The 23,647-nt window shown below is 38.8% G+C and overlaps 1 protein-coding gene across 3 annotated transcripts in view; it reads left to right on the forward strand.

Annotated features, from left to right (window-relative positions):
• The window catches only part of PDZRN4 (PDZ domain containing ring finger 4), a 244,198-nt gene that overhangs the window by 138,869 nt on the left and 81,682 nt on the right, over positions 1–23,647 (forward strand). The window contains exon 1 of one of the 3 annotated variants that reach the window (XM_040551304.1): positions 1,497–1,777. The exons of the other annotated variants lie outside the window; for them this stretch is intronic. Within the exon in view, the coding sequence (XP_040407238.1) occupies positions 1,709–1,777 (69 nt within the window). The 5' untranslated portion in view covers positions 1,497–1,708. Of the gene's footprint in view, positions 1–1,496; positions 1,778–23,647 lie in introns of those variants that run through there. 3 annotated transcript variants of the gene reach the window in all.

The following is a 23,647-nucleotide window of genomic DNA, read 5'->3' on the forward strand; positions in this document are numbered from 1 at the left end:
TCTGCTTGGCTTTCATTCTGACTGTTAAGTAAAATTAAGGCCCAGAAAATCAGATTATTACATCCCAAGGGGCAGGACTGATAAGCAGCACATGATTGTTGATCTGCTTGCTACTTGGTGTTGGTGGTGTTTGAGGTGCTGCTGGATGCAAAGCCAATTTGTTAACAATTAGTGCTCATTAGAATCATTTCCTGTTATCGATTTTAAATGTTTGACAAAGCACTTTTAGGAAACTATACCCAAAAGAAAGAAAAATAGTAGCTCTACATCAGTGCTTAGTAATTACAACTCTTTAGGGCCCAGTGTCAATCTCAACTAACTGGTTTCATTGGTTTCTGAGTAATTATTTCTGCTATGGATTCCCCCTGCTATCCCCTCCAGATTAAAAAGATGCTTTGAAAGAAGAACATAGTTCTTGATTAGCAGAGTTGCTGAGAAAGGAGTGAAGAAACAAAAGCAACTTCTAGTTTTCTGTTCAGGTTTGTTATGTTTTTTTGTTTTGTTTTGTTTATTTATTTATTTATTTATTTACTTTGCAGAACTCTACTAATAGATGACATAATATACAGCATAGGAATTAATGTCAGCCTGGAATTAAGTGTGATTTCCATTGGCCCTAGCGTTTAACACATAGGTTTAATTTTAAATGCATCCTTGCCTTTATACACACACTGAGAATTGCAGAGCCATTAAAATCTAATTTACAAATAGTAAAATTAGATATAATAGCATGTTGTAATAAAAGCTTTGATATCTCGGAGTCCAAGAGGGTATAGCTGTTAAGTTTCTTGGAAATTGGAGCTATAATTACTGTTAATCTGTTTTACATGCCAGAAGTAACTTGTATGTGAGATTATTTAATAAACAGTACAATGTATGTATGCATGTAAAATGCACTAAATTTGCATGCCTGCATTTTCCATATATACTGTATATTTATGACAAGTTGTTACAGACTCATGCTTTTTAAGAGTATGCTGGAATTTTGGTTAAATTTGACTGTGTCAAAGGTGACATCTAGGTTGCTTTATTTTTTTTAAACCTGATCAGCCCAGGTTTCAAAAGTACTTTCTTAAAATGCCTGCAAATATTTTAAATGCATTAGATGATCCCTGTTGCACAAGGTGGAGACCTAACATAAGACTTGGCTTGTGCCTTTCCAGTCCCCATTCATGAATTAGTTTCACGATTGCTGTAAAAATTAAGGCAAGTGTGGGTAAAATGCACGAGCCTTAGTCCCTCTAACCTTAATAAACAGAGATGGTATTGACACAAGTGAATTTTGTTTAACCACAGTACATTTGCTTCTTAATTAGTGAATATTCATCTGTCATCAGCAGCAGCTATGACACCCCTCCCCGCTAACACGTTCTGTCATAAATAATCAATGAGAGGCTATTAATATTCATGAGTGAGAATCTGTGTAGTCATGTGCACTGATGCAGAGACAGGGGGAGTGTTGCCATGAACTGAGTCGAAACTCTGTGTGTGTATACGTGAGTGTAAGATAGTTAGGGAAAGGGAAGAAGAGCATGCTGCTACACACTGCCCTGGCTGGTGCTTCCAGCTCTCAGTGGTGTGTCTGGGTTTCTGGGCTGGAGTGACTGATGAAAAACAGTAGTCAAGTCTGGAGGGTGATTCCCTGTCAGTGCATTTGCCTTTCAGTGCTGGGGAAATTAGAGGCTTTGCTCTTGTGTTGCTTATTAGAATGGGCTGCAATCTGTGCACTTTTCAGAAGAGAGAGGAACACTACAAACTGCTCTATGAAGTTTCACAGGTGAGTGCAGAGGATATTACCAGCATCTCCAGAGTAAAAATGTGTGTGATTTACAGACAGTAAGTAGACATGCTTTTGTTTTGGTTTGCCTTTTTTTTTTTTTTTTTTTCCTTTGCAAATTTGCTGGCTAAGTTGTATTGGGGGGGTTGGTAATTATTAGTATTTTGGGTGCCTGTTGTTTTCTGCTCGTTTGCCACTCCCCCTTCAGATGACTTCCTGTGGGATTCTTTTAACATTTTTGTGCATCTTCTGCCAAGATGTCAGTCATATAGCAGCAGTCTCACTGAACCGTATCGGTGGTGTTTTAAGGGAGCCCTTAGCTTTGGTAATAAGACTGATTTCAGATAAGTTGCACTGCTGCCTCTGAAAGTGTTAGGTCTGTGATCTCAGGTATTTCTAAGTTAAGGAACAAAGTTTTTATGGCATGTCTGTGCTGGACAAGGAGTGTATTAAATTTTCAGATTAGTTAAAATTGAAATGATTCTAGAATATGCTTGTTATCTTTAAACAGGTACCAAGTACAACAGGGTCTCCATGGGTGAGGTGTGCTTCTTGTTCATTCCTCGGTGCGCTATTTCTGTTTACTACTAGACAAAGATCTTAATCCCATCTAGTTATTTTGGCATCTCATTCAGCAGCAGGAGAATAGTATCGTAGCAGCGTGAACAGTAGTGTAGCAGTGCGCTGCTAACGTGTTCCCAGCTCCTTCAGAATAAGATAAGAAAAGACGAAACAAGCACTTACCATAATAGCCCACAATTTTGCTCAGATCCTATTGAATCAGCATTTGATTTGCAGCTTTTTGTTTGTTTTTCCCTTGGCACAGCAGAGCCTCACATACTGAAGTTTAGTGCCTTTCAGCATCTGCTCCCTTCCTCTCTATAATTTGTCCTCGCTCTGACACATTGCTGTTGACAGAGGCTGAACGCTGGCAGTTTTGGACTGCGCTGCTGCTGACAGGCAGCGTGGAGGAGAAAACAGCTCGCAGCGTTGGTGGTCTATTGGCACAGCAGCAGCTAAGTGCCCATTGCCGACTGGTTCCCTGCAAGTTCCTCCTGACGTGATTCATTTTGCAGTGGGCTAATTACAAAGTGGATTCTCTACACATGAAGCAGCCTTCTCAGTTGCAGTGTTAATGCACATTTTCATGGTAATGTGATCAGAGCCTCATTAGCCAGTTTCCAAAATGATCCTCTGCATTAATTAAATACAGAAATGACTCTTTTTTATCACCATAGAGAGGAAGAAGAAGATTAACATTGTTAATTACATACTGGGGCCAATACCTCTGCATCATTTTTTACCATTGAACTGGCAGACATATTCAGTCCTAAAAGCATGTCCACTTGCAGGTAACTGCCCACTGCTCTGGTGCGTGAAGATGGTCTCTAGATGGAACACTTCCCTTTAGTTCAACAGTTACTCATAATCCGATCATCACGTTTTCTTATAGCAATAGCACAGGGAAAAGCACAGCAGCACGTTTCCATCTCCTCCCTTTCCCCCTCCCAGCTCTGGACTGCCAAACTGATCTGAAAGTGTAAAATGGAGATAGTGGAGTAGGTCGGTGTCTGCTTTTCTGTGCCAGGGAATAAGAAATTCAGGCTGTGCTCTGAGGGAGATTAGACGTTTCTTGAATGGCTGCATGTGTGTAAGGAGAAAAGAGGCTGTTCCTGGGTTAGAGTATGCATTTTCAAAACATTCCTTGCATTAAGGCTCCATGGTAATAAATGCTATTGAAATGATCAGCAAACCAAATGTGGGGCGGGAAGGGGGGGTGTGTTCTAGAGAAATTTTTCCCTTTATGTTATCCTCTGTGCTGTTGAGTTGGAGTGTTTGTGGATGCAAATAACCAAGGTGCAAAATGAACTAATGCTTTCACTTTTTGCTCTGGTGTTTCCAGATAAAGTGTAATCCCTAGAAGAACCTGAGTGAGTTTCCTTGGGGAGTTAAATGCAGTGAACCTGGTGCTGCATCTTGTGCTGTTAGGGAAATGTCACTGATAAGGTGCAGAAGGGGAGCAGAGAAATGACTTAGTATGCTCTCTGCCGGATCCTGTGTTCATCTGTAAACCCACTGCTATCTTTGTTTCAGTGTATGCAGGTCAGAGCCCAAAGGATATAATTTTAACCAGGTGTTGCAGCAGTGATCAGGTAGCATCTCACACCATAGCCGGCTCTGTGTACAGTACTGATTTGCTGCTCTGGGTAGGAGCAGCAGTAGAATATGAGAAATTCGATTAAGCCAAGGCAGGCATTACTACTTGATTTGCAAATCCCTTTTTAACTCTCCAGTCCTGTAATTCCTACACCACAGCCTTGGCTCTTTCATCTGCACGATTTCTGGAGAGCTTGGGACAAGTTAGTCTGTCAGGGACATGAACTGACTGAGGATGAGCTGTGGCTCACTAGCATGTGTGGATCAGATAGATTAATTTATATTCATATAAGGAAGCGATCCCAGCTTCATCTCTCACCTTTCCAGTGCTAGGCTACCTGATACCATGGGTGGTCGGTGCGCTCGTGTGCTGAAAATACAATAAACAAAGGAAAGCACGTCTGCAGAGGAGAACCATGCAAATGCTTACAGCAAGGCTTGTTTTCTGCTCCTGTTTGTAGCGAGGTCAGATTCAGCACGGGAGAGCTTTTTGTTGTAGAGCTGCTGGGAAATGAAGACATCGTTAGAATATGTATAATTCCCTGCTCCTCCCCACCCCCTTCCTCCCGGCTCACTCTGCCTGTCGCCGAGATAGCGGCGCAGAGACCGTGGAGGCCCGCTCAGAAAACAGCATACGCTTGAACAGTGGAGGCTTTTATTTTGATAACCGCGCCTCACACTTGTAGATTGGAATTAAAACAAAAAGTCAAACCCTCATGTTTTAAGAATAAAAGCTTCTGAGGTACCATTATGCATTGGTGAAGCACCCTCCTGCTTCTGAGTGCCTCTTCACCTGTCCTCGGGGCATGAGGATGCCTCGGCTTTGCTTCTTGACTTCCTCCCGAGAAAGCATCAGGCGTAGTCCCTGGTACCACCGAGAGCCCCCCTAAATCCTCTTCTTCATGAGCCTACAGCTGGTGAAATGGAAGCCGTCTCGGTTTGAGATTTATGACCCCGCATGCTACTTTGTGGGGCACATTATTATTATTTCCTGTGTGCTGCGTAAGCAGGATTGAGCTAATAAACGTGCAGACAGGAAGTCTACTTTGAGACACTTAGAGAAGGTGGGACCTGGTGGGTGCTCATGTCCATTAGGAACAGACCTCTGCTGCTCTCAGCTAACTTCCTCTTGCACTGCTCTGGTGAAAGAAGTGAGTTCAAGTCGATTCTTAGCTGAATGGTGAGGGATCTTTTCAGTGGAAAGTAAAGAGTAAGATACTAAGGATTGGAGAGAATGAAAATGGAGCACCATCTGATCAATTGTCAGCAGTTATCTTCAATAACCTTAGATGAAACTCAAGGAAACATTAATTTTTCAGTCAATTTTGTGGATATCATTTAGAAATACTTCTGTTTGCTGGAATTTTTAAGCTTTGTTTCCAGAATGGGCAATTTAACACAGAGAAAAAGAGGAAAGAGAGAGAACATTACTTTCAGATGTCAACCAAAGACCTCTGCAAACTTTTATTGAGTTACATGATAAGAAATAGTTCTGGCTCAGGTGAGCTTAGAATTGAAAGGGAGACAAGAAAAAAGCTGGAAGGGAAAGCAGAGGCAGCCTGGGATGGCTCAAAAAGTGAGTGGCAGAGCTGGGATTAAAGCTAAAAGGTTGCACATTTTCGTTTTACATTTGACCTTAGATGATAGTAGAGCCTGCTTGCAGCATTTCTGAATCCTCTGAAGACTGATTATGCAGTTTGCTTCTCATGTTGGTTTCCATAATTAGCATAAAGCTCATATTTTTACCAGTTTAGAGTTCTGATTTTATGTTCATTTTGACATCCCTTGGGCTACTTGAAGTACTGAGTTGTAGTGGTACATCTCTTCGCACTGAAAGCTGTTCACAGGAGAGACATCAGGTCTGCCAACTAAAGGAGCAGAGGCATTTTTGTATTTTTCATGACATGATACTTATAGTTGGCATTGGAATAATGAAAGAAGACTGCAGGCCAAGAATGGTTTTTTGTCATTAGGACCTGCATTCTCTAGTCCCAGTGAAGTTTGAATTTATTCAGAGTTAAATAGTCTAGATGATGTGATCCTTATTTACCTTCTGAACCAGCCTTTAGCCACTAATACTTATTTCTGGTGCTTATGCCATGTGAGACATTACATGACATTACTTTTTTTTTTTTTTTTTCTCTTTATGTCACCAGCAATGGGAAAGTGCTATCTTGTGATATATCAACACATATGGACATATTTTGGGGCCCATTTATACTTCGTCTCTATTTATAATAGAAATTCTGTGGCAGGATACATTTAGCTCTGGAAAATGTGAAAGGAGAAAATTCCAGATTTAATTTTCTGGAAATTAATTGAATTATTCTAGTTGAATTAAATCAGTAGCAAAAGTAGACCTGCTTTGATCTTACTGCATTTCCTAGTTTTTCTTCTAGTTCCTCTCTAAATTTTTAAACAAAGTAGAGACCACCCTGATTCTGAACTCTTCCAAGCAGCTCTTCTGAATACTGATTTCTCTGTTTGAAAAGTTAAAAAAAAAAAAATTGAGGTGCTGACAGATTCAACAAATCTGTGGGAGTACTGTTTCCTCTCAGTTAAAATGAAAAAGTTTAGATCTCAGTTCTATAGAATTCCCCTAACAGCTGCACTGTCTCATACTAGTAGAGCAATGTATTTATGGTAAAAAGATGATCAAGTAAAGCTTGTCATACATTGCTAGCAAATTGCTACATTCGTAGAAACTTGTTTGGAATTTCCCTAAAGAACTTTTGCTGAAGTAAAAGGACTTTAAAAACTGACTTCATAAAAGCTGACTTTCCTCAGAGAACAGGAGATGGTCTTTGTGGTTAGCAGGCATGGCTTTTCTGGTTCTTCTCTTTTCTTACGTCTTTTCTTTAAACTGATAGTTGAGCAACATTCATCTAAATAACTAATCCTATTGCCTTAACTTTCTGCAGACTGTTCTCCAGAAGAGGCTCTGGTGTTGTGGCATTGCCAACAGCGGAGCTTACTGTGCTGTGGTAGATGCCGGTCCACAGCAGCGTTGGCTGCCTGACAGAGAGTGTCCCCTGGAGCCCCTTGTCTGGGCTTGGGATCTCATCACAGAGCCACATTTAGCTTTCGTGAGGAGTCCTGGGGGATGGTGCCATGGGCATCTGGGCCTGGGGACATGCAGGCTGCTTTAAGACAAACAGCCCTGGCCTCCCAGACAGACGGTGGCAGCAGCCAGGACACCCATGCTTACAACTAGGCACATAAGGAGGTTTTCATCTGCTTTCTTAAAAGCTTGAGGCCAACAGCTGTATTCTGGGGATTGTTCTTTTGAATGTGATACCTGATTTATACAATAAGAGCCTAAGTGTTATTTTGGATGTCACCCCAACTGCCTTTGATAAGACACTTTTTTTTTTTTTTTCCCCAATAAAATCCAGGAAACTCTGAAGTGTTGCCACTGACTTCACTGAGGCCAGGCTTTTATTTTCTCTGCTTGTTTACTGTCTTGTAAAAGGCATACAGTTCCTGCACATACCTCGAGAGGAAGGATAAAGAAAAAGTCATAAGATAAGAAAGCAGACAATAGTCTGTGAGATAACAATTCAAAGGATGGGTACAACAGTGGCAGCTATAAAAAGCCATACCAAGATTGTATCAGTAACCTGCAGGGATATGCAATGCCATGGAAAAAAAAAAAAGTAGTTGAGGTACTGAATATCATGATTTTCTCCGGTATTTTGCTATTCCTTGCATCTCAAATTTAGCAATAGGGATTAAGGGTTCTTCTAATGATCAGACTTTTATACATTTTTCAGAGAGCTAGCCTTTCTTAAGGCTTGCTTTCTGATGTGATTTAGTATGGATATAATCCTTGGGCCTAAGGCAAAACATAGCTTTATGTGAGTCTTATACATTAGTGATGTGATGGAATCAGTTTTGCTATCTTCAGCGTTGGCAGGACTGATAGCTACCAAAGAGGCACATTGTAGAGTTTCAAGTGGGTTGTAGGTGGTGGTTGTTTGTGGTTTTTTTTTTTTTTTTGTGATGCGTTAAAAGGGACATGGGTTAAAATATACACTCTGCCAAATGTATATTAACTGTCAGTAAGTCGTTTCACCCAGAGTTGTCCTCTCAAGCTAAGACATTAATGGAGACGTGAACAGCAGGGCCTGGTGACAACGAGCAGCTCTTCTACCCGTAGGGATTTTGTGAGGTCTCATAATGAGAAGCTGAAAAATGGCTGGACCTTTGGCTTTAAGGATGTTTAACTTCAGAGTGTGTGACCTGTTTTTTAAAGGAAATGAGTTTTTTATATGCTCATAGTATATGGTTTTCTGTCCACCCCATGACTTTAAATCTACTGGCTAATTTCAACCACAAAGGTTTTTCTGATATTCTAGGTGTATGTGGGCTTTATGAAAATTACTTTGATGATACTGTTAGGTAGATTTTTTTTTTTTTGAAAGTAAAGGGGATTACCAGCTTGCAAACATCATCTCAATATCAATAAATTAAATAATTTAAAAACTTAGATACAGATTATTTTTTCTACACTTGCTTTGTGGTTGCAGTGAAAATAGTTACTTGCTGGTCTGTGTGTTATAAGTTTCTTATTTGTTTTCTTTTGCATGATAATTATCAAAACAAAAATCATTCTGTTCAGATAGAATGTGAGATCAGTTACTGTTAACAGGTTATGATTTTTTGTTAAGAAGCAGTGGTCCATAATATTTTCCAAATATTTTTGTGCAATGGACTGAACCTAGAAATGGAATTACAGTATCTTTATATAACACAGTGCAAATTGGATTGTATCTTATAGTTCTTTGCATTTTGTATTTAAGTTTAAAGTATTGGTATAGGCAGGCAAAGGACATCTATTTGGCCATTTCTACAATCTTAATTCTTAATGGGATGCTGTGAACTTGTATGATCCTCACTGTTGTGGTTTTTATTGTTTCACTTTGAGGAAGTTAGGAAATTCTACATATCCTTCTCTCGGGTGAAAAAAATAATTAGTTTCTTTTCCTCCAGAAGGAAGGTTGCTTTTTTTTTTTTTTTTTAATCAACAGAAGCAAACCTTAATAATCAGTGGAATGAAGCAAAGCAAACATTTGTTTTCCTTTCTTTTGCGGTTTGTGTATGGGAACAGTTTATTCCCTGGAGGTTTTAGCCTTGAAGTCTGACCTCTGAAACAACATAAGCAGTGTGGAATGAGTAATCTTCCAAACCACCAAGTCGTGTAGAGTTCATATGCTTCATATGTATTAGTGTCAGAGTTGAACGTGAGAGGACTCAATCTGCAAAAGTCTATGAGCATCTTTAATTTGCCTAGATGCAACTTAGTTTTTGTGTTCTCCACCTAGATGATTTTTTTTTGTTATTGTTATTTCATCTCTTTTTTTTACCCCCAGCTCTTAGAATTCTACTGTTTTGAGAAACTGCTTTTCATTACAACAGCAGCCTCACTTATGATCAGTGAGAAAAGTTTGCTAATACCAATCAGATTTAGTTTACAGCTTAAGAAATTGGAAAGGAATTGGGATGACCATGAAAGATAACATTTAGAAACAGTCTAAATTCTTTAGGGTGACGCTCAGCGTGTCTGATGTAGGCACCACTGCTGGAGAGGTGAGGCTGTGACACTCCCCCTGTGTGTGGCCCTAAGGAGGAGGAAGACAAGCCACATCCCTTGGCTTCCAGAGCTTTTCTTCAGCAATCAGTGTGCCGGCAGGAGCCAGCCGTGGCTGTGTCAGCATGGCAGGAGACCCTGGGTGGTTTCTAGTGAGGATCATAGGTTCTGCGTCTGCACCCTCAGATACACCATCAGGGACTGTTTTGGTTGCAAATGTCAGCAAAGCTTTCGTGTCCACATGCAGCAAGCTGGGGAGCCTCCTGGGAAAGGTCCACAGACTCATTAGTTGCTCTCTAATGTCAGAGGGAGAATTAACTTCAGTGCCAGCGCCCGTGCCCTGAGGACCAAGGGCAGTGTGGGAATGGGTGAACTTCGCTAAATCCTTCTGAGGACTGAACAACTGAAACAATCAGAAAAAAAATTACTATCTTCAGTTATATGTGGTATAACAGAACAATTGACTGACCTATTTCATAGGTTTGATCGCGTTTGCAATGTGCTTTTTGCATATTATAGTGATGGATTTGCAGCGAAAACTACTTGGGGAATAATCATTATTCAGGCCTTCAACTTTCTCATAGCTAGAATATGAAGTATTCAAGATTCCTCATGATATCCATAGGCATATGACTTGCCAGTTAAAAGCATTTTAATAATGGCAGGAGAAGATGGGAGAAGAGGGTAAATTATTTATTAAAGTATTTGGATGCTTTCTCAGACATCAGGGTAACCAAAAGTGGAAGTGGCATCATATCTCTTACTGCAAAGGTTTTATGTATTTTTTGTTGTTGTTGTTTTACTTTCTATTTGTTATGTGTTCTATTGTTACAGTCAGGAAAGACATAGATATCTAAGTGTATAAATGGTAACTCCAGAAAATGTGTGGTGTCTTGATTGTTTTTCACTGATGGATATAATTCCATCAAAATGCTTATATATATATATATATATACTTTACCAAAGTCTTGTTGTAGAGGAGAAACACAGGAAAGAAATTTCAAAAAATGTCTGAATGTTTTTATATGTCATCAAAGGGAAATATTTAGGTTGGTTGACTTTTGAACTGACTTACATTCAGTACTTTTTAAATGGTGTGTTATTGCATATAAAATGAAATATGGAAGCCAAAAGTGAGTCAAGTGCTCTTATGTCTAAAAATGTTTTGCTCTTTCCAGAGTTGTATGTGCTGTTTGTGAGATCTCAAGCTGCCTCCTGACGTGATATTTCCATCCTCTGGATTTCCCATTGTGAGATATGTGACTTGGTGTTCTGGGAGGGCAGCTGGAAAAATCCTCCCAATGCATAACTGTTTTTACCAACATAAGCTTCTTGTAGAGACGTTTTAGAGAGCAGTTTCATATCTTGTGGGAGAGAAGGAGAGCATACATAGCAAAGCGTGCTTCTGTAAATGGCTTCCAACACAGTATTTGTTAGAAAAGTATACACAGTCATCTTCATAGTGTGTGTTGTGATGCCAGAGGGTGATGTTGCTCTGTTTTGGACTGTGTGCCAGAAGCTGGCATTTTGCCTTCTGGCTACTGCATGCCACTGGCTAGATGTCTGTGGCATATCGAAGCACAGGGCCTATTCAGCACAGCAGTGGGACTTCAAGGTCTGCCTTTAATTCCTTTCCTTGGGGGTATATTTAAATATCTGTTTTCTCTTTTCCCTTTCTGGTATAAAGTTGTGTATTATTTAAAGCTTTAAAGATTAATTGCAGAGATCTCAGTTAATGGCTAATGAAGAAAACGGAGTTTTTTATTGACTAATAATAATAATGATGGCGATCACAATAAGCATTGTAAAATGCCAGATCAATCCATTCAGCGATTACCGGCAAAGTTATAACACAGGTGGATCGTTGCAGTAGAATGTAGATCTGACTGCATTTCTCAGCAGTGGTGCAATTACTGCTTTGGATTCCCCTGCTTCCTTAAAGTTCAAACAGGGTTGGGTTCAGTTTGTTGGAAGACTGTTTTTCCTTCAGTGTATGCTAAACATCAGCTGTGATAGGAATTTTATGTGCAATTTTCCTTGAATCCTCTCTCAGACAACTAATGGGGATATTGCTTTTTTTATTTGTATATTTTATTTTATAGTGCAAATTCGTCAGAAGATTTTTATTATGGTGCAAATTATAAATGTTAATTTATTGTTAATGTTTTCTTCAGGTACTACAAAAATAGGGGGGTTGCTATTTATTCCTTAGTAGTGGGGAGTCCTGTTGCTGTTAATAAGTTCAGCATAAAGTCTCCTCACTCCTATGAGCATAATATATTTCAAATCTTATGTACGAATCTTACTAAACCATTTTAAAAAATGGTAAAATCTTACAAAACCTTCTTGATGAAATAATTTTAAGTTCTTAATACAGGGGGCTGTTCCCATTTACCTCCAAATGACTTCTTTGTCCCCAGATTTACGTATTTCCTTGAATTAAAAATGTCATTTGGTCATGTTCAGTAGGAGAATGTCTTTGAAAGTCTGACCTGTGGGAACATGATGAATAGTGACAGGGGAAGGATTTTGCCCAGTGAGAATACCAAATCATGTAGCACTGTAGTTTCACTTACTAAATATTGTCCAGGCTCTATTGCTGAACCCTATGCTGCCAGAGTCACTTTGTCAGGATGTTTTCTGTCCTGTGACTAGTAGCTTCAAATATACTCATCCATCTTCTTGTCCCATTACATTTCATGTGACTGATGTTCTGCACCCATTAAAATTGATGGGAAAGAACAAAGAGAAGAAAAATGTGCCCTTCAACTGATTATGCCTTTGAAAGAGTAAATGAGACTCTACTGCTATGTAGGGTGAATTGAACAGTTATGTCTGTTTTAACAATATTAATTATTTTTATCAATCCTTATTAGCACTTGATCCCTTATTTTGTTCTTTTGTTATTATATTGAGAGTATATTGAGAGCAGTAAATTTATGTCAATGACTTTCTCCTTTAATTTTGTGACAATATGTGAACATACAGACTCTTTTAGATGTATCAGCTGCTTGTGGTAATCTTGCCCATGAGATATGGCTAGCATGCCTGAATAACCTCTCAGGGAAGGATAGAGGTATGTTTGATGAGCCCAGGTCTTTCCTCTGAGGAAGGACCCACAGGTCTTTGCTCAGCCACAGCCCCTGTGAGTGCTTTTGTGGGATTTCACAAAGTTCTGCTAGGTGATAAGAGCTTGCTCACCTTGTGCTAAAATCTTCAGAGCAATTAATGCGAGACTAGAAATACAAGAGTCTTTGTAATGTTGGCTTTATATCATGGATACAGATGGCTTCCCAAAGTGTTAATCCAATGGTTCAGAGTTAGATGAGGGCCATTAGCCAGCTGAATGGAGAGAATAGATGTCATATTTATCGACAACCAAGGACAAAACACAGAGGAAAAGCAAAAGTGAAGGCTCTTGTGTGATTGGTATGTCTCATTATTTATAGCTTATATGACAACCTTCTCAATACAGCAGCCAAGCATTCTTTCCTGTTTGTGCATGATAATGAGACTGTCTTTTTTTTTTTTTTTTTTTCCAAATTTGGGCTTTGACCATGATCTCACTTGTAAGCCCAAGAAATGCAACGTTATGTGCCCCATTAGGTTCCCTAATATTCTTGTAGAGACTTCAGCAAGTGCTGAATGCAGCTCTTCACTTCCAAGTGGTACTTGTGTGCATTAGAGTTTATTTCCGTGTATGTTTCAGGTCTGTAGAACTCTATGGCAGGAATCTGGGCTTCTTTGCCTGGAAATTAGGGCTTTTTCTTGGCAGTTCAAGCTGAGTTGATGCTCCAACTGAAGCTCCCAAAGTGTTTGGCTTGGGGGTTGGGCAATGCCTGCAGAGATCTCTGAGTCTTGAAAGATTGTTTCCTATGCCATTATGTATAGTTATTTGAGACAGCTGATATTGATCAAGACCTTTTGCTTTGATCAACACTTTTCTCAGGGTGCAGATGGTGTATTATAAAGGGGATAATATTTTCATGTTGACAGTGGGTTCACTTGGGTCATTATATTAATTATCCACATATTAAAGACAATTGTTCATGTCTATAATTTGTGAAGAGGAGCTTGACAAAAATTAAAATAGGCAAATGAGACTTTAAGAACCTTAATTTAGTAATTTCTCTATGAGTTCCCCTGTTCTCTTTAGTTGCTTACTTGACTTCCAGATGAGAGTGGCTTCATTATTTTAAGGGAATGGTCTTACATATGATTAATTCCTGAAATGAGTGGAAGTTAGGCAAAAATGCAATGAAACTTTAGTCAGGTCCTTCTTAATGCAGGACAGCTCTGGACTGTTCAAGCACATTGTCACCTTTAACATTAAAGACACTTGATCAAGTTACCCCAGGGTAGGCAGGGGTGTGAACTTTATTCACAGGGACATTTGCCCACTTGCACATTTATTTTTTTTCTGTCAAAATGACGTGGGAAAATGGGACTGGTAGTAGAAGAAGGCACCCTGCCTTTTATGAGAGTATGTAACAGATAGGTGCTGCTTTGAAATTTGCACTCCAGTAATGATAATTCTTTCCCATGCCTGTATCTTCTATGGGATATGAAAAAGCTGGAAAGTGGGATAGAAAGCTTGGTTTACCCTTCTGAATTGCAAGACTTTTGTCTTCTGAGTTTTGTCTTTGTACCGTTTCCTTCACAGCCTCTGTTCTTCTTTTAGTCCATTAAATGCAGTGTCAGTTGAAGAAACAGGCTATGTACAGAAAACAGTGTCAAAGATGGAAGAATAGAACAAAGTGAAAGGCTAAAAAGAAGAATTCCAATTATTCCAATTACAGTATCTCAGATATTGAATCAGGTTCATCTTCTGAATAATTCTATTAATTTCCCCAATAGTAAATGGATAATTATATTTTTTTTTTCTGTGGGTATTTTGCACCTAGAAACCTTAGGACATTTAGTGCTTATATAGAAAGCTTTGCTAATTAAATTTTTCATTTTATTGAAAAAGGAATAAGGAAATGGCTGAGTAGTTTGGCATTAAAAAGATTTAAGTGCCTATGATCATAGTGCTGAATATCTATAGGTTTCAGTTGTTTTTCAGTTTCTCCTGATGTTACATGGCTAAATCCCACTTTCTCCTTTTGTACTAAATGAAAACACTGTGAGCATGAAGTGCAGGAGAGTTGGCTGCTGCAGTGTTCCAATCAATGAGTGCATGGCGACACCCATATAAACTGCTTTAAAAAACTAAAACTGCTTTATTGCTTTGAAAGTTGGCCAAGCACCCCTTCTTTGAGAGGTGTGGGGCTGGGTCATGGTTGCCATAGAAGTCAGGTCTCCACCTGAGAGATGCCCTGTGAGTGGGAAGGTTTCCTGGCTGTTGCTGGTTGAACTCAGCTGAAATCTCAGCTCTGGGTCTTGCATTTCTGAGGCAGTAACTCATACCACCCACCTCCTGGGTTCTCATGAGGCTGGAGGCATAAAAAAGCCCTTCTCTTCTTTGTCTCCTTCTGCTCCCACAAACACACTTGAGACACCGCTGAGGATGACTGAATTAATCTTGTCCTTGAAGGGAAGAGGAAGATCAGCAGCTGTGGTGTGAGAGTAGGTCCTGATGAATAAATCCTTATGCCAAAGAAAACCACCTCTTAGCACCGTGCAAAAAGGTCATCACGCAAATAACACCGGTGTTAATTTCTAACGTGACTTATGAAGGGATTGGGCTCAGCCTCCCACTTCTCCATGCCTCAGGAGATTTAAGTTGGAAGCTACTCTAAGCTTTGGGAAACAGGTTTTCAGAAAAAGCTGGTGTTACCATGTTTTTTGAATTGAAATACACTGAGAAGTGCTTCGCCTTTTATTGCAGCGAGGAAAATCTGAATGCAAGAGGAGGGCTGAGAAAATCAGATTTTGTTTTATTGTACAGGAACACTGTAGAATATTTATTCCTGTCTCTTTCTCCTAATTTGATTCTCTGACTAGCATATCAATCTTTGTTCACTGTTGAAACAAAATTATAAAGTATCATAGATGCTGCTGCTCGTACCTCAGCAACAACTAAAAAATACAAAAGAATGAAGGATTTGAGCCATTTTAGAAGATTTATTTGCAAATCTGTCCACAATTAAATGCTTCAGGTGTATAAAGTGTTATGAGATGGCTTCTCAAGTCATTAGCCAAAAGGTCTTTTACTGTTTCTTTTTTTCTTCCTTTAGTGGGACATTTTATGTATATAGTATGGATGCGTTCAATACTAACAAATATTGAATTCTGATTAAATGACTCATCTTCTCTCCACTCCACAACACATGTATAATCATTTGAATAATGCAAATCGTGCTGGCATTGCTGTTTTAAATAGCAATATGGAGTAAAACTTTACTGTCCACAGTTCAACTATTGTGAAAATTGTTCCAGTGGGTGAAGTGAAGTGAGAAATGAATACAGTATTGCACCAATGAAATTAGTGTTGCCTCATTGTGTTGGATGGTTTTTGCTCAGCCAGTCTAGAAGTCTTGAAGGATCACCCTAGCTTTTGCCAAGTAGGACATGACACTAGACGTAACAACACTTTGCTCTTTTACAGTTTTTCTCATGGGATCTGAGTATGAGCTGTAGATGAGGGCAGTATCAGTCATCCCTTTGCAGGCAGTTCCCTGTAGACAGCGTGAAGCTAAAGATGCATGACCAGAGCTTCTGTGAATTCTGACGTAAAGAACAACAGAGTTCTTGAGCCTTTTCTGTTATCCAGAAGATAAATGGTCTAGAATACGTGTCAAGTCTGTTGATACCATGCCTCTGGATTTGCTGGTTTGCAGAAGTGAGGGAGGGGTCTCTCAGGTTTCTCAAGGAGTAGGACTGGTACTTACTATGAACTGTTGTTCAGCATTTTCTGCAATTTGGGGACATAAATGAATTTTAATCACTGAGTAAACATAAATACAGTGGTCTTTCTGTGGTGATACTGATACTTTCCTTGCTTGCAGCTTCAGGTGATGTAAGATATTTTTCCCTTTGCTATTTCAGGCATCTTTAAAAGTGTGCTCACAGAAGACAATATGCAGAATTAAACTCTTCAGTAGTGTAGGAAGGACACTTATACTACAAGTGTAGTGGAGATTTGTATTTGCAGCAGGAAGAAGTCATGCTTCCTATACATTTTGGCATTATATTGAGCCCACTTGAAGGGTAGAGTTCATTTTAGGAGAGTATTTTTCTAGCACGCACAAGGTACTGTTGGTTTCCTGTTCATAGAGACAGGCCTGTATGTTTTAATATATTTAGCATTCATGGAGCACCTGACATGCTAAGAGCTTTGTTAAGTGTGTTGTAGGCTGTGTAAACAAATTAGAAAGAAACTAATATATTAGGAATAATCCACTGACTAAAATTACAGGGCCACATTTTTGCTAGGATCTCTGCAAAAGTAAATTCATGGGAAATATTTCAAACGTCTCTGTAAGAAGAGGGCTAAGTTATATTTAATTCACAAACAGCTTCTAAAAAATACTACATGATGCAGATGAATAAATTCGTCAGAATAAGATGATGCTAAGAATTCATAAATATGTTTACACTTGCAAGTGGCAAATGTTACAGCTTTCAGAACTGAGAGTATATTCAGGAATATTGTCCATATGCCTCTATTGGCTGACAAAGTAATGCAGCTTGCATTACTCTAAATGAACATTCAGAGATTGGAAACTTGCCGTTGTTTGAGAATTTAGACCTTACTCGCACCTGTCTACAGAGTAAAAACTTCTGATTATCCTTTGCAAATGTTTTAGATGTAAGAAGCATTTTGTTAAATTATGCATACTTACCAATTTGCGCATTTGCAGCTAAATAGTTTCACTTGTTTGGATGGTATGGAAATAAGAGATTAGATTTTTTAGATTTCTTGTTTGATTTTTTTCATTTTTGTTAAATTTAGAAAAATCTCTTAAAGTTGTGTCTTTTATTGCAAGAGTATAAATCATTTTACAGAGGAGGAAGCTTCAATTAAATATTACTTTTTTATGCCTTGCTATATGTAAGTGATTGCTACTGGGGAACTGAGAAAGCAAAGTCCTTCATCACCTATACCAGAATTGTGGAGGGAATGCTCATTACATTAACATTAGCTTAAGAAAAATGAAACTTCTCAGCCAATTACAGTTTATTGTTTAGACTGTAACAAAAAAATGACCTTTGTTACAAAATACGTGGCTTGAACAGGCAGTTCCTTATAAAATTGAGAAGTTGCAAATGTCCTACACTTGAATGATGGTGTACGTATGATCTTAGTTCTGCTTCATTAGCCCCTAGTGAATGAGTGGTAAATTTTTCCTATTTATACATCTCCTGTCAGGCGATCATAAACATAGCCTGCCTGCTGCATGTTTTCACTGTAGTGGTTTCATTTATGTATTTTTTTTTCAGCTTTGATGAATAGTTTATATCCCACTTGAATAAATTTTTCTTCTTTTCAGATATTCAGATAGGTATTAGCATTGGTTAATTATGCACTCAGTACCTTTTGTAATAGAACTATCTGTCAATATGGCAAGCTTTTATGTTGTATTTGAGGGCTTCAGTCTTCTCAGTAAAATATTGCTTTTTCAGTGTTCATGGGAACGATCAATTTTATTTTCTGCTGATTTGACGATTTTCTACTAAAATTTAATCTTCTATGCTATGGAGTTTGTGGCCAATTGAAAGATTTTTCCTTCTGCTAATAGAATATCTAATTTTTCAGCTCTTTACTTTCCATTTTTGTAAGCACACTTTTAAGTTTTCTGTAATATCTGATTCTTAAAGGTATGAAGTGTGCAGCTAGATTATGTTTTCTCTGTCACTCACTAATTTAGCATAGCAGGGGTATAGACGATTCCTTTTTCCCAAGCATTTCACCAGAGATGACATTTTGTGTAGAATATACCAGTTGGTAAACCACTGGACATGATGAATATTTTGTAGGTTGATGGGTAGTTTGCTTTACTCGTTCTTTTTTATACTGATGCAAATTATTTTGTTGGTCTTGGGTAGAGTAAGTTCCATGTGGTCCTCTACCTCTCTAGTGTTGTTCAATTTTTAGTCTAGGATTTTCAAAGCCCCTATCAAGGGTTAGGTATTTGTCGCAATTGAATTTTAAGCAGTTTCAGTGATTTTCTTAGTGTTCTGTTGACCTTTTGGTCTTCAGCTTCCTAGATGGAGCCAGACAAGACTAAGTGGAAAGCTGTCTTCAGGGTAGACCTGAGCAAGATTTCCCACACTGCTGCATGTCATATCACACCACAGCCACCTGTGGGGATGAAGTATGTTACATTTCCAGCTCCTGGCAGCTGACTGAAGGTGCCAGAGGGCATTTGGCACTTTCCTCTGGTAATGGCCTATCAGTTCTGAAGGAAGAGCATGGGAAAATTGTCTGAGCTTTGGATGGCCTTATACTCAGTGATGAATTTTGCAAGATTAGAATAAGATGAGGGAGAGAGAGGAAAGAAACTTTGCAAATGACAGTTACTAAAGCTGTGTAGCACAGCTAACACAGGCATGACTTAAGGGCTGTCTTCTTTTGTTATTGTTGTAAACACCTGGATTCTCAGCTACATTAGGGCTGTTCTCCTGATCAAAATAAGGTCATAAATGGGAACAAACTTGATAATAACATCAGATATTATCAAAGTCTAGGAGCAGCTTTTGGCAACTGGTTACTAACTCCTTAACATTGACTGCTTAACCCTGGGAAGAATAAGAAAGATGAAGTGCTGAGTTTAAATTTTTCTTTTGATGTAGATCATTTTTTCTTTCTTCATTATCTTTGCCATATGTGTTCTATAGCTTGCTTATCAGTCTGACCACTTTCACAGGATGGGATGAGCAGTGAATTTTAGGAAATAAGTGGTGAAGTCAGTTGGAAATTCTCATATGCAAGGAGAAATTTCTTTTGACTATTAGCAGTGGTGGTAATAGTAGGAGAGAACAGATGACCAGGTATATGGAAGTTTCCAATGAAGATTGTCTGTCTCATGGTATTAAATTTCTGCTATTTTCTTTGTCATACTGATGGATTCCTGGTATTCTGTTCCTCTTTTTGCCTTTGATTTCTACAGATCCTTACTTATTCTCCTTTGTCCAAAGAGGGTTTACAGGAACCTTGCTCTTACTTCATAAGGTATCAATAGATACATATCATATGGTGTGTAATAGTGCTATTCTAGGTTTTAGGATGATTGCCGTAACCATAATATTGAGGCACCTATCCGTCTGATACATAGATTAATCTTGATTTCAGACAAGCAAATACAAGACACTAAGGCATAGAAGAAGGTTTGCCCAAAGTCACAGAGGGTGCAAAGAACCTGAAATTAAGGATTTCACCTTTTTTTTATATATATATATAAATACAAAAATAAGAGTAACAGTTCTGCAGAAGATAAACAGAGAATATACAGTTGGAGTTGCTTGGAAATTGTGCTTCATAACGTTACCGCAGTCCTATGGATAGAGAAAATGTCTCTTGCTTATATTTTCGTGGAAGGGTAAGTATATGTGTAAAAATAATTATGCTTGGATCAGCATATTTACAGGTTAACAATCAACTGCTGATTATCTGCTGATTCTTGCAAAACAGAAAATCTGTTCTTATACAAACATTAATTATGGAATATCTGACAGAATCATTCTAAACTGGTTTAATTATACATGGTTTTTATACCCTGTTTAATTGCATTTTACACCAAAGGAAGATCCAGACCAGTCCTTTTAGTAAGGCTGTTTTTTCATCTTTACATTTGCTTTAGAGGTTAAACTGCCTGGGTTGTCCTGGGTGCTTCACTGTTCTGGTAGACAATTTTTGAGTAGCTCCCCAATCTCTATTAATTACTGTATTGGGATGAACCTCCTGCATTACATGAAATTGATCGTATCTGTTACATCCCGTGAAATTGGTGCGTGCTGGTTATTGATGGGGCCTTAACTATCCTGGTTTTATTAAGACCATTTTTACACCTAGGTTACAAGTTAACAGTGCCATTATCTCTCCCCAAAATCCCTTGGCAGTTAGTACTGCCAGCAGCAGTGGAAATTACAGAGGGATTAATCTCTGGCTCCAGCCCCCAAAAGCTTTTCTCCAGAGGTGCAGAATGATATGTTGAACTGCGTTAAGCAGTGAAAGATTTAATGAAAAAAAGCCCCGAGTGCCTTCCTGCATCAGAGTCGGCATCCGTCCCTTTCAAAACTTGTCAATATCGTTTTCTGTCTTTGCAGGCCTGCTGGGCTGCTGAGATATGCACGATGGCTTTGACTGTTTTGTTGCAGCAGTTGTTTTTAAAAGCACGTCCCTGCAGAAGGTTGGCTGGAGCAGTCAATTTCAGAGGGAAATGAGGAGCCGGAGTAGAAGAAGGAGGGAATTACAGCTCCCTCAAGAGTCCTTTTCATTTTGAATAATTCTTCCAGGTGTGGGAGAGGGTCTTGGGCTGTGAGCAGAGCAGAGGGAGAGGGATCACATGGAGGAGGACAAAGGAGGTTAGGGAGAGGGGAGAGGATGGGGTGCATTGGCAGGTTGCTCCCGCTGCGCCCTGCGCTGCCTGATAAGGGCGCGCTCCTCCGCGGTGACAAACATCTGTGCGCACTGCGGAGCTACCAGGGCCTTGGAAAGGGACGATAAGGAGCACAATGAATAACTAACAAAGCTCATTTGATGAATGCAGTCATTTGCATTACAGTGCCAAATAGCTTTGCTCCTGGTGGCTGACTGTCATACCCAACTACAAATATTATTAGTATCATTTCAATGACATCTAAGGGTAGCAGGAGGCTCTATGGAGGGGAGGCTATTAGGAAATTTCAAATTTTGCAAAAGAAAAGGAAGCCAAGAGAAGCTGAGTATCCTTCCCTTTATTTGGTTTAGAGAAGTTATGGCGGGCTATAATAGGTGACTGATTTTTGTAGAGTGTGTACAAGTAAAGAAAAAGTTTGAGACAGCCAGCATCACAGTTGTGTATTGTGCCTTCTTATTTGCATTTTGAGACTTTCTTCATAAAACATTCCATGATAATTAGGGCTAGCTTCAGTGTATAGGTAATGTCTGTAGATGCAGCATCTATACATCACCAGAGTACTCTGTGACATTCTTGAAGATGCTGTATACAATGCTATCACCAGCCAGATTTTATCATATCTTTTTTTTTCTTCTTTTTGCTCTCATTCACAACATTTTAATGTGACATATAAATGCATGCATTGTGTGCTATGTTTTGTTCCTCATACCTCATTCACCAGGAAAAAATACATTATTTTAACAAGAGAGAGATTAGACAAGTAAAGCATATTTCAGTGTTTAACTTAGCACAAAGAATATAAAAAATCCATGACCCAAAGACATGGGTTTCAACTCAATAGTTTCAGCTCAAGTTATGATTTACCACCAGATCCCTGACCAGTATCATCCGCTTGTGCAATGCAAAACAGCAGAGGATATATAGGACTTATATGATATCTCTGAATTTTAGTTGCAGTTTTCACCCATTTACAATGCCCAGTCTTGGTCCTCAGTTAGACGTAAAATTGAAGAACATTCTTGATTAATAAATAACCTTTGCCTTCTGTAGTGTTCCTTTTTTCCTTTCTAGTGTTTATTTCCATGGTCAATTTTCCTTGGACACTAAGTGTCTTGAACTCATGGATATATATATATATAGTTAATATTCTCTGTATTTCCACTAGCCAATGATAGCTAATGGAAATAGAGAAAATATATGTGCTAAGTGTAAGAAGGTGAAAAGGTGGTAAATATTAGCAACGCATCTATGTAGCTCTTGTAAGAGGGCGTTAATCTCTTGGTCTGTTTTGGCTATTTCCTGGAATATTTTTGACAAATTAAAAAGTAAGTGAACAGAAGTTGTAAGATAAGTGAGCCACACTTGAAGAGAACTAAAAACAATTAAGATACTCAGGTCTAATAAGTTTGGGGTTATCATCATATCTAAGAAAGTCAGCATTTGTGGGTGATCCCCAGCAGCATATAAGACAGGAGCATGTTTGCACAGCCTGATGAAATGGCAAAGAATTGTGTTAACAAGGGCACCTTCAATGGATGGGCAACCTGTAACAATGTCCTTCAGTGTCTCGGGGATCTGTGTAACTTTACCATTCTCTGCTTCAGGTTTTGTTGTTGTATAATAGTGTACTTTGTTATTGCTGCTATAAAAGTTAATTTTTTCCACTTCTCTTGCAGTTGTGGAATAAAGATACAGAAGAGCAAGTTCATTTTTATTTTTTGTTTTACCTTGGTGAGCATGTTTTGGATGTTCAGTTAATGTGTGCAAGATATGATGCAAATCCAAGCTAAATTGGTTTCTAAGTTTGGTAGTTATTTGATCAGCCTGTAGAAATAATTAAAGAAGGTTATTTCTGTAGAATAATAGTATTTTGTAAAGGAAATCAGAAGCCCCTGTAAGAAAGCAGGATATGCTTTAAGCTGGTGTTTTACAATACTGTTATATTGTCCGATTTTTGCACGTGCATCTTGTATATCCTTTCATTCTGATGAGTCTTCCAGTCCAGACTGGAAGCATAAGATGGAAACCAAGGCAACCAGAAAAATCTATGCCGATCTACTCCTATAAGAAATCTTTGGATCATATTCCTATAAGAAACCTTTTCACTTTGACATAGCTCAGCAAAAAGTTTGTTCATTAGTAAGAAACATTTCAGTGGAAAACCTGACTTCATAATTTCTGTTTCCAGACGCAGTAGAAGGGGCTTCTTAATTGACAAAACATTTTGCTCACTGAGATGCTGACTTTCTAATCCATAGCCGTGTCAGTGGATTATTGGCTGGAGTCTGAGGAGCCTGACATCCAGTTGCCATTATTCACATGAGCCGTGACATGTCGTGTGCTTTGTGCCTTTAAAAGCCTGGAGTGTGGGTAGATTTGTTTCCAATTAAATAAATACAATCATGCATCATTTCTGAAAGTGTGTTCAAAGGTAGAAGGTTTCACCTCAAAGAGAAAAGAGTATTTATTTAAACCATTAATGGCTAGAAAAGATCAACTCATTTATCTGAAGAGACTTAACCTGCTGGTAAACTGGCTGGGGAGGAAATTCCAGCTGTACGCTGGGTTTAGTGAAATGGGGCTGTGGTTCCTAACAGGGTCTCCTGCTGTCACCAAAAC

Source organism: Cygnus olor, chromosome 1 (assembly GCF_009769625.2).
Source record: "Cygnus olor isolate bCygOlo1 chromosome 1, bCygOlo1.pri.v2, whole genome shotgun sequence".
Taxonomy (NCBI): Eukaryota; Metazoa; Chordata; class Aves; order Anseriformes; family Anatidae; genus Cygnus; species Cygnus olor.